Below are 14312 nucleotides of genomic sequence, written 5' to 3'. Positions count from 1 at the left end.
CCAATTTTTTGTCACTAGAGACCAATCATCGACCAAACCGCCTCTCGAATCATATGATTTTCAAGTCGAATGACGTTGACTCAGGTGAATTGGGTGGGTTTGATCAGGTGGTGGAGAGCCCTAGTTTTAGGTGACCTAAAGAAGTTGACTATGAGTTTTGAATTCATTACCAACACCGCATAGATCTCTTGAGGAATTGAGAATCACTCGACTTATTCTTATGAGTTTTTTCACTTATTGATTTTTTATTAAAAGTTGACCTATGTCAAAAGTTTTGTAATTTAATTGACACATTATGGTATTTTCAACTAATACGTCTACCGTTCAAATCTCAACTATTAAATTATCAAAAAAATTCAAAAGCAAGATAAATTAAAAGTTAGATTAAAAGGCCTATGGCAAATGGATAGTAAAGTTTTGACTAAAGTATACTTTTAGCTCTTAAAATTTGAGGTTTCTTTATTTTGGTCCATTAGGTTTAAAATTTTTTTAATTTGACATTTCATGTTTGATTATATTTTTGTATTGATCCCATTGTTAATTTTCATTAGTAATTTGACTATTAAATTCCTTCATATTTAACTATTTCACAAAATATAAGGTCTAAAATGTTGTAGAGCATAAAATAAAAAATAAAAATAAAAAAAAACATATTATAGATTGTTAGATTACTAACAAAAATATATGACATGACCAATATGAAAACAAAATCAAACATAAAAGACTAAAATAAGAATTTTGAAACATAAGAGCATTCACAATAAGCACTTGTAGCAGTGGAGCTAAATAGCTATATAGCTATTTTAGCTCCACCAAAACACAAAAATCACCAATCCAGCAGTGGAGCTAAAGGTATTTTTTTTACCTTCATTGCTACAATGCACAGCTCTCTATGGCTATGCATTGTAGATGAGAGCTAAAAAAAATAAAAAATTTTATTCCTAGCTCGGATTAAGAAACATAAAACGCAACAAATGAAATTCACACAAAGCACAACCACTCAATTTGATTTCCATGGCTCCACCACTCTCCACATCGATTCAAACAAGCTCCAGCCACTAATTCAAACCGCAACAACAAAATCCACACGATTCAAAATGCAAAACTCAACAACTGAAACCCGAGCAAAACGCAACCACCAATTTGATCTCCATGGCTCCACCACTCTCACTGATTCAAACAAGCTTCAGCCACTGAAACTGATTCAAAAACCCACCACCGATTCAGCAACCCACGCCGATTCAACCCACAATGCCGATTCAACCCACCTCTGAAACCCAGCCGATTCAAACCACCTTTGAAACCCACGCCGATTCAACCCACCTTTGAAACCCAACCAATTCAAACCACCACTTTAAACCCAGTAAACACCAATTCAACCCAACCAAAACAACTGAGTGAAGAGAAAAAAAAAATAGAGAGAAAAGGAGGGACAGAGAAATAGAAAGATAGTCAGAAAAGAGGGAGAGTCAGAGAAGAAAGGGAGAGATAGAATAAAATATTAGACGATTGAGATGATAATAGGCTATCATGACGATTGAGAAATTTTTTTTTAGTCAAAAGATAAATTTGTATATATATAATTTGGGGTTAAAACAAAATATTATTGTTACTCTAGTTTTTTATTTGCTATCATGATGATTGAAAAATTGTTTTAGTAAAAAAAAATGTATAGGTATCATTTGGGGTTAAAAAAAATCATTTGTTAACACTAGATGATTATTTGCTATCATGTGGCAACAGCAGCGGCAGTGGAAGAGTCGGCAGTGGTGGCGGCGGTAGTGGTAGTGGTAGCAGTAGCGGTTGCAGGTGGTTGTGATTGTTGTTAATTGTAATAAATGTATTATTTTATTATAATAGATATTATTATTTTATTGTAGTAGATATATATTATTTTATTGTGATGTTTATATTATTTTATTTTGTTGAAAGTTAAAATAGATCCACTGCTGTAACATGTAAGTAGATAAAATAGATAAAATAATTTTTTATGGTACCAAATAGCTAAATTTTTAACTCTATTACTTTAAATGCTCTAAAGTTGTTAAAATAGCAACGAAGGAGCTATACTTAAAATGCAGCTACAACAAAGGAGCTATACTTAAAAAAAAAAAAATAGCAACGAAGTTACAATACGTTGTCAACCTACTGTAGCTAGAGCCTAGAAGTTATAAATAAAAACTATTATTTTATTTGGTTCTCCTTTTACCACTCCTTTTTCTCTTTTATTTAATCATTTCTTCTTTCAACTGTGTCATTGTCGTACCTTCTCCTTTGTTTCTGTTGACGTGGGTTCAATTTGTGGCTTGAATTGCCACTGAAGCCCACGAGGCCCACAACTTGGAAGTCGGTCAAGTATGACAGAATACAACTAAGAATATAATTCCTAGTATTGCCGACCTATAACATATATATATATATATATATATATATATATTAGGTTTGTGTTGAACGGCATATATAGAGAATTCCAATAACCCATTAGGTATAGCAGCATAAGAGAAAAAGAGAGGTAGTCAACTTCTATTTTTATTGTTTCTGTGAGAGAGTGTTAGGGTGTAATTGAAATTTGAGTTTCTTGAGAGTATTATTGCACTGTTGTATCTCCTAATTTTTTTATAGTTAAATTTTTCCGTCGTTGCTGTGGAGGTAGGCAGTTTGTCGAATCACGTAAATTCTTGTATTCTTTGTATGTGCTTGTTATTTAGGGTTTGTTTGGATGCTTTTTTTTCATCACTCAATTTTCGTCATTCATCACTCATCACTCATCACTCATCACTTTAAAATACCCTACTTGTTTGGCATCATCACTCACTTGCCATCACTCAATATTTTTCACACTGTTTGTGGGTCCCAAACCTGTCACTCGATGCAGCTTTTTTTTTTACTAGTACCCAAACTCACCAAACCTAGTAAAAAAAAAAAGAAAAAAGAAAAGAAAAGAAAACCAAACTCACCGAACCTAGTGAAAGAAGAAGAAGAAGAAAAAAAAAAAAAACCCGAGTGAAAGAAGAAGGAAAAAAAAAAAACCCAGCCAACGGAGACTAGTGAAAAAAAAAAAAAAAAAAGAACCCAGCCAACGGAGACTAGTGAAAAAAAAAAAGAAAAAAAAAAGAAAAAAGAAAGAAAGAACCCAGCCAACGGAGACAGCTAACCCTGATAGTGGGTCCTTCTATGTGTGTTTAATTACAAAAATGTCATTGAAAACAGAATTATGGAAACTGAAAACAGCTAAAATGTGTTTTTAGTTTTCATAACTCATAATTCAAAAATCAAAAAAATTGAGTGATGGAAACAAAAAAACTAGAAACAGAGTTATGTGATGCCAAACGGACTTCTCAGCTATAGGTCCCACTATTTTTGAGTTATGAGTTATGAAAATAGAGTTATGAGTTATGGAAATCGCTCATCCAAACAGCCTCTGATTTACTATTATTGATTTGAGTCCTGGTGTGCTATTTGCACAATAGTTTCTATCGCTCATGCCCAGCCCCTCCATTTCTTCTCCTTTGGTTCTCCATTACTCCATCTTCTCCTTGGTTCTCCATTACTGCATCACTCCATTAAAATCCTCTCTATTTGGGTGTGGTGGTGGTCGTCACTCGTGGTGGCTAGATTGGGATTGCCATCACTGCCGCCTCCAGTATGGGTTTGTGTGGTTAAGATCTCTGGGTTTGTTGGGTTGTGTGGTTATGGGTTTGTCGAAGTTTTGGCATTGGTTATGCATCGTGGTTCCTCGACCACCTCCTCCTTAAATTAATTATCTAAACATACAATGCTTTCTCATCTTCCCCAACATTTCTTCCTCACCCCCCTTATTGGTAATACATTTTTTTCTTCCTCTTCATACTTTCATATTTAAATACATTCTCTCTGCCTCTCTTCTGACTTCAAGCTTAGAAATTGTGATTGGGTTAATTTTCGACCCTTACATTTTTGTTAATGTTTTATGTCAAAATATCATTCAACAGTGAATAAAGGGATTTTAAGCATGTAGATTTCAAATAAAACTCAAGTGGATGTGCATTATTTTTAATTAAAAAAAATTAAAAGTTTAAATAATAATATCAGGTTATTAAAAGTAGATTCTTTTCAAAATAAAATAAAATAAAAGTAGCTTTTTTTAATTTTAATTTTAATTTTAATTTTTTATATATGAAACAATTTTCAAAGTCAATTACGTATTATAGATTTTAAGGTCTATCCAATAAATGACATAAAATTCTATAACCGTTAAATAGCCATTAAAAAACCCTATCATATCTTTAAAATAAATGAAAATGAAAATTAAATATTTTAGAAATGAAATGAAGGCCATGATATTCCAAAAAGGACAAAGTTTATCTCTCTCAAACTTTTATTTTATATTTTTATTTGATGTAAATTTTGATAAATTCATTATTAGATTGTATTTTCTTATTATAACATTTATATTTGCAAAATTTTAAAAAGATAAAAAATTAATAACTGTATCATCAATCAAATATTTAAATTTCAATCAAATATAGTTTTTTGTTTTTTGTTTTTTGTTTTTTTTTTTTGCAATTCATAAAATGATGAGAGTTACACTTGAATCTATTGTTTGGTTAATGTGTTCAAAATAGGATTTTGAAAACAGTTGAGAGGATGTTTTCAAATGCAGAGAATGTTTTTAATAACATATTTGTAAATAAATTGAAGGCGAAAAGCACATTTTAGTCCCTACATTTTCAGACGATTCTCATTTTAGTTCCTACATTTTATTTTTATCGCTTTTAGTCCCTATCCTGAAAAACGCTTTCCGTTTTGGTCCCTACCATTACTCATTTAACAGAAATATCCTACGTGGCAAACAGTCCAACAGTAAATGCTGACGTGTCTATTAAAATAATATTAAAAAAAATATTTGCATTTTTAAAAATGCCACGACAACAATTTAATTTTTTTTAAAAGCCACATCAGATAAAAATAATATAAAAATTTCTAACCTAATTATTTAAAAAAAAAAGAAAAGAAATTAGTTAAATTAATTTTTTTTCCTTTTTTTTGGAAGAACATGAAGAACTCAAACTAGGTGTTCTTCATTTTTCTTCCCCAACTAAGCTTGCCCAGAAAATTAAAAATTTACTTTTATTTTCTTGCATTTTCTTAGCAACCAAAACCATAAAATCACCCAGATTTACAAAATAAAAAGATATGCCCATAAAAATTTACAAAACACAAACATTCAACAAGATTTTCTTATACTTTGAAACCAAACACAAAAAACACAAAACTCAAACCCAGATTTTCGGCCTCCATGCACAACCAAACCTAGCGAAGCCCAAATAAGATCTTTAGAGAAAGCGTACACCTGATTCCACTTTGGATTCGAAATCTTCTCCAAACAAGTAGTCGATTTGGATTCAAACAACATACACCACAAACCCATAAATCAACATACACCACAAACCCAGGAAATCAACATCGGAATACAACATACACCACAAACCCACAAACCCAAAAATCAACATACACCACAAACCCAGATCAACAAAAGTCACAACCCACAAACCCACCGTCAGAATACACATTTCCACCACGATCTACACCATTGAGTTGAGAGATAGAGAGATGAAAGAGAGAGACTTATCGATCTGGGATAGAGAGACAACGATCTGTGAGTTAGAGAGAGTTTGGGCTATTTGGGTTTGAGTTTGAGAGAATCGTGAGAGAGAGCGTAGGTCGTTTAAAGAAAGAAAAGAAGAGAACCACCGCTGGTTGTGGTGGTGGCGGTAGTGGCAATGAGTAGAGGAGGCCGACCATGGAGTTTGAAAGAGTTGTGAGAGTTTTGGAAGAGAGAGGAAGGTTTGAGATTTAGAAGTGAAGGGAACCGGTTTGATAAGGCAGTGTTGGGGTTTGAAGGTTTTCTTTTGAGTGTGTGAAAATTTTTTGGGTTTGTGAATGAGAATTTTTTGGGTTTGGATGCCAAGAAAATACATGAAAAAAAGAAAGAAAAGGGAAGAAAATAAGGATTAATTTGCTAAGAATATGAGTCAATCTTTTGGGGGAAGAACACAAAGAACATGATGATGTTCTTCCAAAAATGAAGAACACATAGTTCTGAGTTCTTCATGTTCTTCCAAAAAAAAGGAAAAAAATTAATTTAACTAATTTCTTTTCTTTTTTAAAAAAATAATTAGGTTAGAAATTTTTATATTATTTTTATCTGATATGGCTTTTAAAAAAAATTAAATTGCTGACATAGCATTTTAAAAAATGCAAATATTTTTTTTAATATTATTTTAATAGACATGTCAGCATTTACTGTTGGACCGTTTGCCACTTAGGATATTTCTGTTAAATAAGTAACGGCATGGACCAAAATGGGAAACGTTTTTTCAGGATAAGGACTAAAAGCGGTAAAAATAAAATGTAAGGATTAAAATGGGAATCGCCTGAAAATATAGGGACTAAAATGTGTTTTTCGCCTAAATTGAAAACAATGGATTCCGTGTGTTTGTTCAAACTCTTATATCTCTTAAATTAAGGTACTTATCTTTTTCTTCTTTCTTTTTGATAAAAAGATACTTATCTTTATCACAAAAAAATTCTCACACTTCAAATTTGAAACTTATCATTAAAAAAAGAAGTTACACTTGCTCTATTCCCTATCATCATCCACTTAAACACATTTTTTTTATATAATATTTTGAAATTTTTTCTTATAATTGAGAACCATATAACAGTATTAAAATTATTATCTAAAAATTAATTTTAATTTCAATTTAAAAAAAAATTATTTTCATACTCATTTTGAAAATAAAAACAAAAATTCTCCTACCAAAGTCATCCTAATTTCTTGACGTGGATTTATTTGGAAAGAAACTCTCTTTACAAAAGTTCCCCTTGAAAAGATAAAGCACATTTATTTAAATTTAACTTTCACGGTTTCGAAAAAAAAATAAAAATAAATAACTTTCACAAAAATCAAAGAAACAAGCACCGTTAACGACGCTCCGTGTACATTGACATAATAAAGTTAAAACGGTGGAAAACAGTGTAACCCCGTGGCGAAATCCCGTCCTTTCGATTTCGATATAAAACAATCCCATCCGTTACTTTTTGAGTCGCCCTTTCGCCTGCGCTTTATTCTTCTCTTAACAAAAACTCGCCTTTTCACAAAAAAAATCTCAGACAATCACAACAACCCAAAACCCAGCCCATCTCTCTACTCGTCTCTCTCTCGCCGTAATTCTCACGCGATCTCCGATTCTCTCAAACAATGGCCACCGATTCATCAGAGCAACTCAACCTCAACAACCCTACTACTACAACTACTGCTGCTGCAGAGGAAAACCCTAAAAAAACCCTAGACGACGACAGTACCACTACTACTGCTGTACCGCCCACCACCACCACCACCACCACCACCACCGAGCCAGATCATCTCGAAGAAGAAGAAGAAGAGGAAGAGCCAACCGATGAGGCTTCCGATCAGCCTTCTGTAACCACCGTCGATTCCGATGCGAAGTCCGGCGACGATTCAAAGAGCGCCGTAGCCGCCGCCTCCGCCGCCGCGACGGCTGCCTCGCCTGTAGCAGGGGATGTTGTTGATGTGGATCCGGCTTCCAATATTCAGAAGAAGATCCGTCGTGCCGAGCGATTCGGAATTTCCTTGCAACTCACCGAGGAGGAGAAGCGTAATTCACGAAAGGAGAGGTATAAATACAGTCTTTTTCTATTTTGTTGGTTATTTTTTTTGTTGAATTGGTGTTTAGTTTCTGTTTGTTTGCGAAGAAATTACTTTGATATGAATTATTAAATGAGTTCCGATGTAGGTGAAGTAGGGTTTGTTAATGGTTTATATGCTAGTTTTAGATTTTGGTGTTCTTTCATTATGCAATGCTCGAAAGGTTGAGTTATTTGTATAGCTTGTTTGAAATGTAGACATAGGGAGTTTGTGATTGCATTATAGATTTTTTTTGATTGGTGAATTTTCATTTTTATTTTTTTAATTTTTTTTAAGAAAGACTACACCATGAAAAGTGAACAATGGGCACGAAGAAGCCTACAGTACTACACAGAAAAAATTATGTACAAAAAGACAATGACTCAATCGAAAGCGGAATTGATTTAAGATGTTAGGAGTTTAGCACTAAATTAGGTTTCTTGATGATATGAGCCTTGTAGCTCAATTGACAACTCCTGATGTTTCCAATGGATACATCCAAGGATCAAATCCTTCCACCCCCAACTATTGAATTATCCTTATTGAATAAGGTTTGATGTTTTAAGGGTATAGGTAATGAAAAGGTGGAATCTTGAATTTGTTGATGGCCTTTTTGTACCCAAAAAAATGAATACAAAATAGAAATGAAATAAAGAGAGTAAAACACTATGCAATCACACCTAGGACATCCTAAGCAATCACAAGTAGGTAGGAGAAGACAATCACACACTTAAAGCTTAAAATTATCTGCTGGAATTTTAGAACTTCTAAACCAAATAGGAAAAGGATTCAAAATACGAAGTAAGACTCATGAACCTTTAGTATAGCCAAGGACAGCCCATTTCAGAAATTTGGAAATGACTAAATTGCACCAATTCTAGTAGAACCCAATCAAAACTAATCCATCCAAAATCTCCCAAATTATTGCTTCAGCACTAGAAACAGCTTTCCCTCGTCTCTTATAAGCCTTTAAAGGGGACTACCTGTTATGTTACCATTAGGAATATGGCACTGTTAGAATAACAAAAGAATTCCTGTTAGAATACTAAGAGAAAAAGGTTTTAAAAAGAACAAAGAAAATGGGGATTTTATTGACAACTCAAGTGCAATATGGGGACATTGGTGTCTTTTTAGGGGCAAAATGAAATCAAACAAAATAAAATGATGATTGAATCAATAAGCTAATGGTATATCATGAGCATTCCATTTAACCAAGAGTAGGTTAGTCCAAAGAAACTCAAATGTGTTGTTAATGGTGTTAAGTAAGACTTTTTTTGAGCTTGATTTTCATTTTTGTAAAAGTTTTGGTTGGGGGGGGGGGAGTTCCCTTAAACCTCAAGGGATTTTGGTGTTATTCCATTTTTTTGGGCATTGTATGGTCATTTCTCAGTTACACATTCTGTGTAGTGCTTGCTTGGATTCTTTGCTCTTTTTTTTTCCTTTTTTTTTTTTTTTTTTCTGTTTACTGTTGGAATTTAATCAAGTGTGTAATGTTCTTATTGTAGGTTTGGCACCGGTTCCACAGTGCCTGGGTCAGACTCAGAGGCATTTAAGAAGTCAGAGGATCTGAAGAGGAAGGCTAGAGCAGAGAGGTTTCCTTTCCTGTGGTTTTAATACTTTGTTTATATATATTGAAGTAGAATTTTCTAAAATCTTTAGTTGGTCTTTTGCTTTCTGCTAGGCAGATTCTTTATAAAAACTTTTTTTTCTTTCCCAGGTTTGGGATTCGTGATTCGCCTGTGGCTACTGATGAGGATGCAAAGAAGAAAGCTCGGCTTGCCAAATTTGCACCGGTTTCTAAAACAGATCCCTTGGAAGAAGAGAAAAGGAAGGCAAGGACGATCAGGTTTGTATCAAGACCAACTGTCAATTGTCATCCCTCATTTCCATTTATAGATCATTTACATGTTTCTGATAGTCTATAATTGAAGATTTTTTGTTGTATGTTTGCTTAAATTTCTTGTTGATTAAGTTTAATGTTTGCTTAGGTTTTCAAACCCTCCAAAAAATTCTTCATCACCTGTGAATGGCAAAGGAAATATGGAGTCGGTAAGGGCCTTTTAATTTATTTTTGCATTCCTTTTGGATAAGAGAGTATACAATTGTGCTTAGTTTTGATCTTCTTTTGTTGTGGATCAGAAGGCAGCTATTGCAGGCAAGGCTGGAGGAGGGGTTTGAATTGAAGCTCCCTTTTTAATAGTAAGGTATTTTTTGAGATGCAACTTCCTGTGGCTGTTTTGGTACTAATACATACATACATATATATATATATATATAATTTTTATCATTTTTTTAATTTTATGCTGTAAGAAGTTGCTTCTAGTATCTACACCTCCCCGTCCCCCTCCCTTTGATCCCAAAAACAAAATCATAAAACAGATATGTCATCAAAGTTGTCAATATTGTTTTGTAAAGGTTAGTACAGCTAAATTTCCCAGATTGGTAGTAAGGCATGCATTGTTGTTCTGGATAGGGTAGCCATGAGAATATTATATTCAAAGAGGCAGCTGCAAATTTGAAATTATTGAAATACATCTCCATTTATACAAAATTGCTAATTTTAGAAAGGTAATGAAGTGTTGGTTACATCCCGTTGCTTAGTCAAATTTTCCTTGAGTGACAATGTTGATACTGGGGCTACTTGTGATATGTGCCCATGGATGCATGTCACGTTCTATTGGAGAGACCATGATTATGTGGCAATGACATGGTCTATCTAGCTGGAGCCAATACTAACTCATTCGAAACGGGTAACAGCTAAAGCTTGCATCCTTATAGGGAACTAGTTACTAGTTCCTTTAAATATAACAAGGTTGACAGCTTTTAATTACTACAAAGTTTGAAGTTAAGAGTCAAGATATAGGAATTATGTTTGCCTTGGTTTGTGAAGTGGGAGGGAGCTCTAGTTTTTTGAGTTTGATGATCATCCCCTTGAGATTCAACTGTGGAGTTGGTTACTGGTGAATTACCACATAGTTTGCCACCAATGGGAGGCATTCAGCCTGTTATTGATTTAATACTAGGGGTAGCTACGCTACATGCCGGCTTATAGAACATCATCTCTACAATAAGCTTAAAAATAGCGACAACAGGTTGAGAAGTTGATTACCAAAGGTTGTGAAGTTGATTACCAAAGGTTGTAGTGTGCGAAAGAAAAAGCCCTTTTGTTGTTTCTGCATTGCTTACACCTATGAAGGATGGCTTGTGGAGGATGTAGGGCCATTAATAAGGTCACAATCAAGTACTGATTTTCAATTCCTTGGTTAGAAGATATTTTCTCAACAAGTTAGTTAGTCTAAAGGTGTTCTCCAAAATGGACTTTTGGAGTGGTTACCATCATATTAGAATGAGGAGAGCTGATGAATGGAAGACTACATTCAAGACATCGGATGGGCTTAACGGGTGGCTAGTAATGCCGTTTGGATTGTCTTAATGAGTAGATAGTAATTCCATTTGGATTGTTCAATTGACCAAGCACTTTCATGTGGGTTATGCCAGGGGTACTCAAACCTTTCATGAGGGTTTGTAGTTTTTTTTTTTTTAATGATGTATTGATGTATAGTCAAAGTAAGGAATAGCATTTGAGTCATTTGTGCGAAGTGTTAAAGGTTCTTCACAAGGAGAAAGTCTATGTAAACTTGATGAAGTGCACTTTCTAGTTATCTTTATCTGCATCCTTTTTTCCCCCACACATATGAATCTTTTTTATTTTTAAGCACTTGGTTTGTGTAAGTTGGGTTAGTATTGGACTAATAGGCTTTTGTAGCTTTGTTTTCAGTTAGGAAAAGGGGTCATTTGTTAATCATATTAATATTTTAATATTAAAATAAAAATTTTAAATTAACAGTAGTTGTGTTCTTTTACGACTGAAATAGAACTTTTTTATTAGCAAAATTTTTGTTTGGTATTTATGCACGCGTGCGTGTACACACACACACACACACACACACATATATATGCATGTATGTATGTATGGTGTAGCGAGAATCCTGAGATGTTACACTAAAGAAAGCTGGTATCGAAATATTTTGTTTCAATAGACAAACCATGACAATTACCAAAATGGTATTTAACAACTTTGTATGTCACACTAACCTTTTTCTCAACACCCTCTTTCATCACTGTGATTCATCATCATTCATGTTTTTGCACAAGTGGTTAAATTGGTATTTATCTTTATCCAAGCTATCACGGGTAATATTCACAATTCTTACTTTTGAGTAATAATTTGAATTCCAATCTCATGTGTGGGTCACTTGGGCTCCTGCGTAGGTCACATTTGATCCCTATTAGTAAGTAATTGACGGAAATTGTTAGGAAATTCATTGATCTAGCGGTCAAATTGGCACATCATTAGAAGTTTGAGTTTGAAATTGTTTCAATTGAAAGTACAAGGTGATTTTTATTTTTTGTAAACATGGTCAACTTTTTTATTTTTTGTTTTTAATTGTGTTTACATGTTCTTATCAGCCAGTAATTTAGTTTCTTCCATATACCTTTTGTATTGCTGGTCTAATTAATTTTTTTTTTTGTAAATTTCTTTTTTCTGTCAGGTTTGGTGTTTTTTCTTTTTTGTTGATTATCCTGTGGCTTCTTCGTCCATTCCTACTTTCCAACATGCGATTTCCCAGATGCAGAACTTTTTATTCTTAGACAGCTACCTTTTGCACTGAACAAGATTTTGGTATCGTGAAGTTGTTTTCGTATTCTGAATGTGGTTTAGCAGTGGTTCACCTGGTGAGACCTAGAGTAATTTACGACTTCCTACATGGTGTTAGTTATCTCAGAGTCTATAAAGAGTATCAGAAATTCAAAGTGACAAAGTAGCTGAAATTTAACACTTAGATTTTTCATTTGCCTAGTTTACCCTTAATTGAATTCACCCTTAGATTCATCTGATATCTGCTAATAGTTGCATATTCATGATCATGTGGAAGGGCAGCACTAAGTTGGTTTTGTGAGTTGTTCATCTGATCCAAGATTGGTAGTGTCAAAACTTGTTGTAGTGCTTTGCTATTAGTAGTTAATGGTTGTATGCTAGAACTAACTGAATTAGAATATGGGCCTTTTAAGAAAAGTAGTTAGGTAAATCTCTATTCTGGTTGACTTAATCATAATTTAGGATAATTTTCATCTTTGCAGTTTTAGGTTAGGTGATTGACTTTTGATGGTAGGACTGATAGTACAGCATTCACAGCCTAGAACAACATGCACATTGCTTCTCTGATGTTAAGATTATGACTTTGGGAATGACAGCATACCTGGCATTTTTTAGGTGCATAATTTGTTTGTTTTTTGAGCCAGATTTGAGTGTGTTCCCACCTGAAATAGGAAAAAAATAAAGGAAAGATTTGTGTTAGCTCTGTACTATTCTGCATTAATTCTTCACTCCAAGTAAGAAAAAAGGAAAAAAAAAAAAAATCATCTCTCCAAGTAAGGTTTTGTCTTATGTCTTATTTGATGGCAGTGTGTCATGGCATGCTTTTGTCTACTACTAATCATGGATCAGATTTCATTAATTTATGCTTGTCACATCTTACTACTTAGTTTGGCTGATATTATCTTTGCAAATATCTGTGGGATCAGCCAAGATATGAAAGCATATGCTACTTAGTACTGTTGTCCAACATGATCATGAAACCATCTCAAGATTGGATGAATAAATTGGAAGGTAAATCTGTCAGATGAGATGGTAATTTCTGATATTCTCTGTTTGTCATTTGAGATAAGTGCACTCTTTGTAGGTCCTCGTAAATTTTCATAGGTCTCACTGGGAGAATTGTTCAATCAGCAAGGTGGGTACTCTGATTGCTAGGTTTGTCATAGAGTTGTAATTTTTATAGATTTCTAATATGTAGCTTTGAATTATTGAAAATTTGCGAACTGTGCTGCTTCTGTAAGAGTTCTTGTTTGTTAGTAGGATTAGATGGGAATGTATCTGTATACTTGAGGATATCAGGAAAATCATCTGTTTGTTGCCCCATTCGTTCTTTTTTGTGCTTTTGGTGATATATTGATTTTCTGTAGTGCATATTAGAAATGCTATTTTTACCAAAACTTATTGTAGCAGCAATGATGTTCCATTTGTGCCAGGGCACAAACTGGTTGGGTGTATCTGCACCCAACCAGATACACTTGTTCGGTTTAAGAGAGATGATTAGGGGTGTTGGCAAAATCACGACAGACGAGTTGTGAGAATGGTACAATGGAGTATTTTTTTGTAAATTTTTGTAAAATATAGAACGATTTCTAAATCCGTCTCTCCCTTTTTCATAAGTGGTTTACAATTTTCCGTGTAGAAAAACTTATTTTCATTCTTTTGCTTAAAAAAAAAATCATGACATGATGGATTGAAGATGAGTTTCTTCGACCATCAATTCTTTTCCCAATCTACATTTATCACAACTCTGCCACTGCACTTTCTCCTCGACTCAGCTAAAATCTCAGCAGACTGGTGTGTGACACTACACTATGTAAAAACACTTTCTATATCCAGCCATAAATGGATGCCATTTTTAAAGTAATTGATGTTAGATTCTAGTGACGGTAATGCGGGTTAATGACATCTAAACGGAGAATGAAAAATGAGCTTTAACAGTTAGCTTGAGCTAAAATTCATAGA

At 33.8% G+C, this 14312-nt stretch overlaps 1 protein-coding gene across 4 annotated transcripts; it reads left to right on the top strand.

Annotated features, from left to right (window-relative positions):
- The first annotated feature begins 7094 nt into the window (after window positions 1-7094).
- Window positions 7095-13673, top strand: LOC126691730 (protein MODIFIER OF SNC1 11). Of its 4 annotated transcripts, none has more exons than XM_050386833.1 (6): window positions 7095-7680; window positions 9196-9282; window positions 9408-9536; window positions 9679-9739; window positions 9833-9889; window positions 12244-13673. In XM_050386833.1, exons 1-5 carry the CDS (start codon window positions 7244-7246, stop codon window positions 9866-9868), a joined length of 750 nt encoding a protein of 249 aa, XP_050242790.1. In that variant the 5' UTR covers window positions 7095-7243; the 3' UTR covers window positions 9869-9889; window positions 12244-13673. The 4 variants fall into 4 exon arrangements, with proteins under 4 accessions (XP_050242790.1, XP_050242789.1, XP_050242788.1 ...); XM_050386832.1 differs by having other exon boundaries at window positions 7096-7680; window positions 9833-9894; XM_050386831.1 differs by having other exon boundaries at window positions 7097-7680; window positions 9830-9889.
- The last annotated feature ends 639 nt before the right edge of the window (window positions 13674-14312 follow it).

The sequence above is a fragment of the Quercus robur genome, chromosome 7 (assembly GCF_932294415.1).
Source record: "Quercus robur chromosome 7, dhQueRobu3.1, whole genome shotgun sequence".
NCBI lineage: Eukaryota > Viridiplantae > Streptophyta > Magnoliopsida > Fagales > Fagaceae > Quercus > Quercus robur.
The sequence above is the reverse complement of the archived record's forward strand: the minus strand, read 5'-3'. Positions and strand labels throughout refer to the sequence as shown.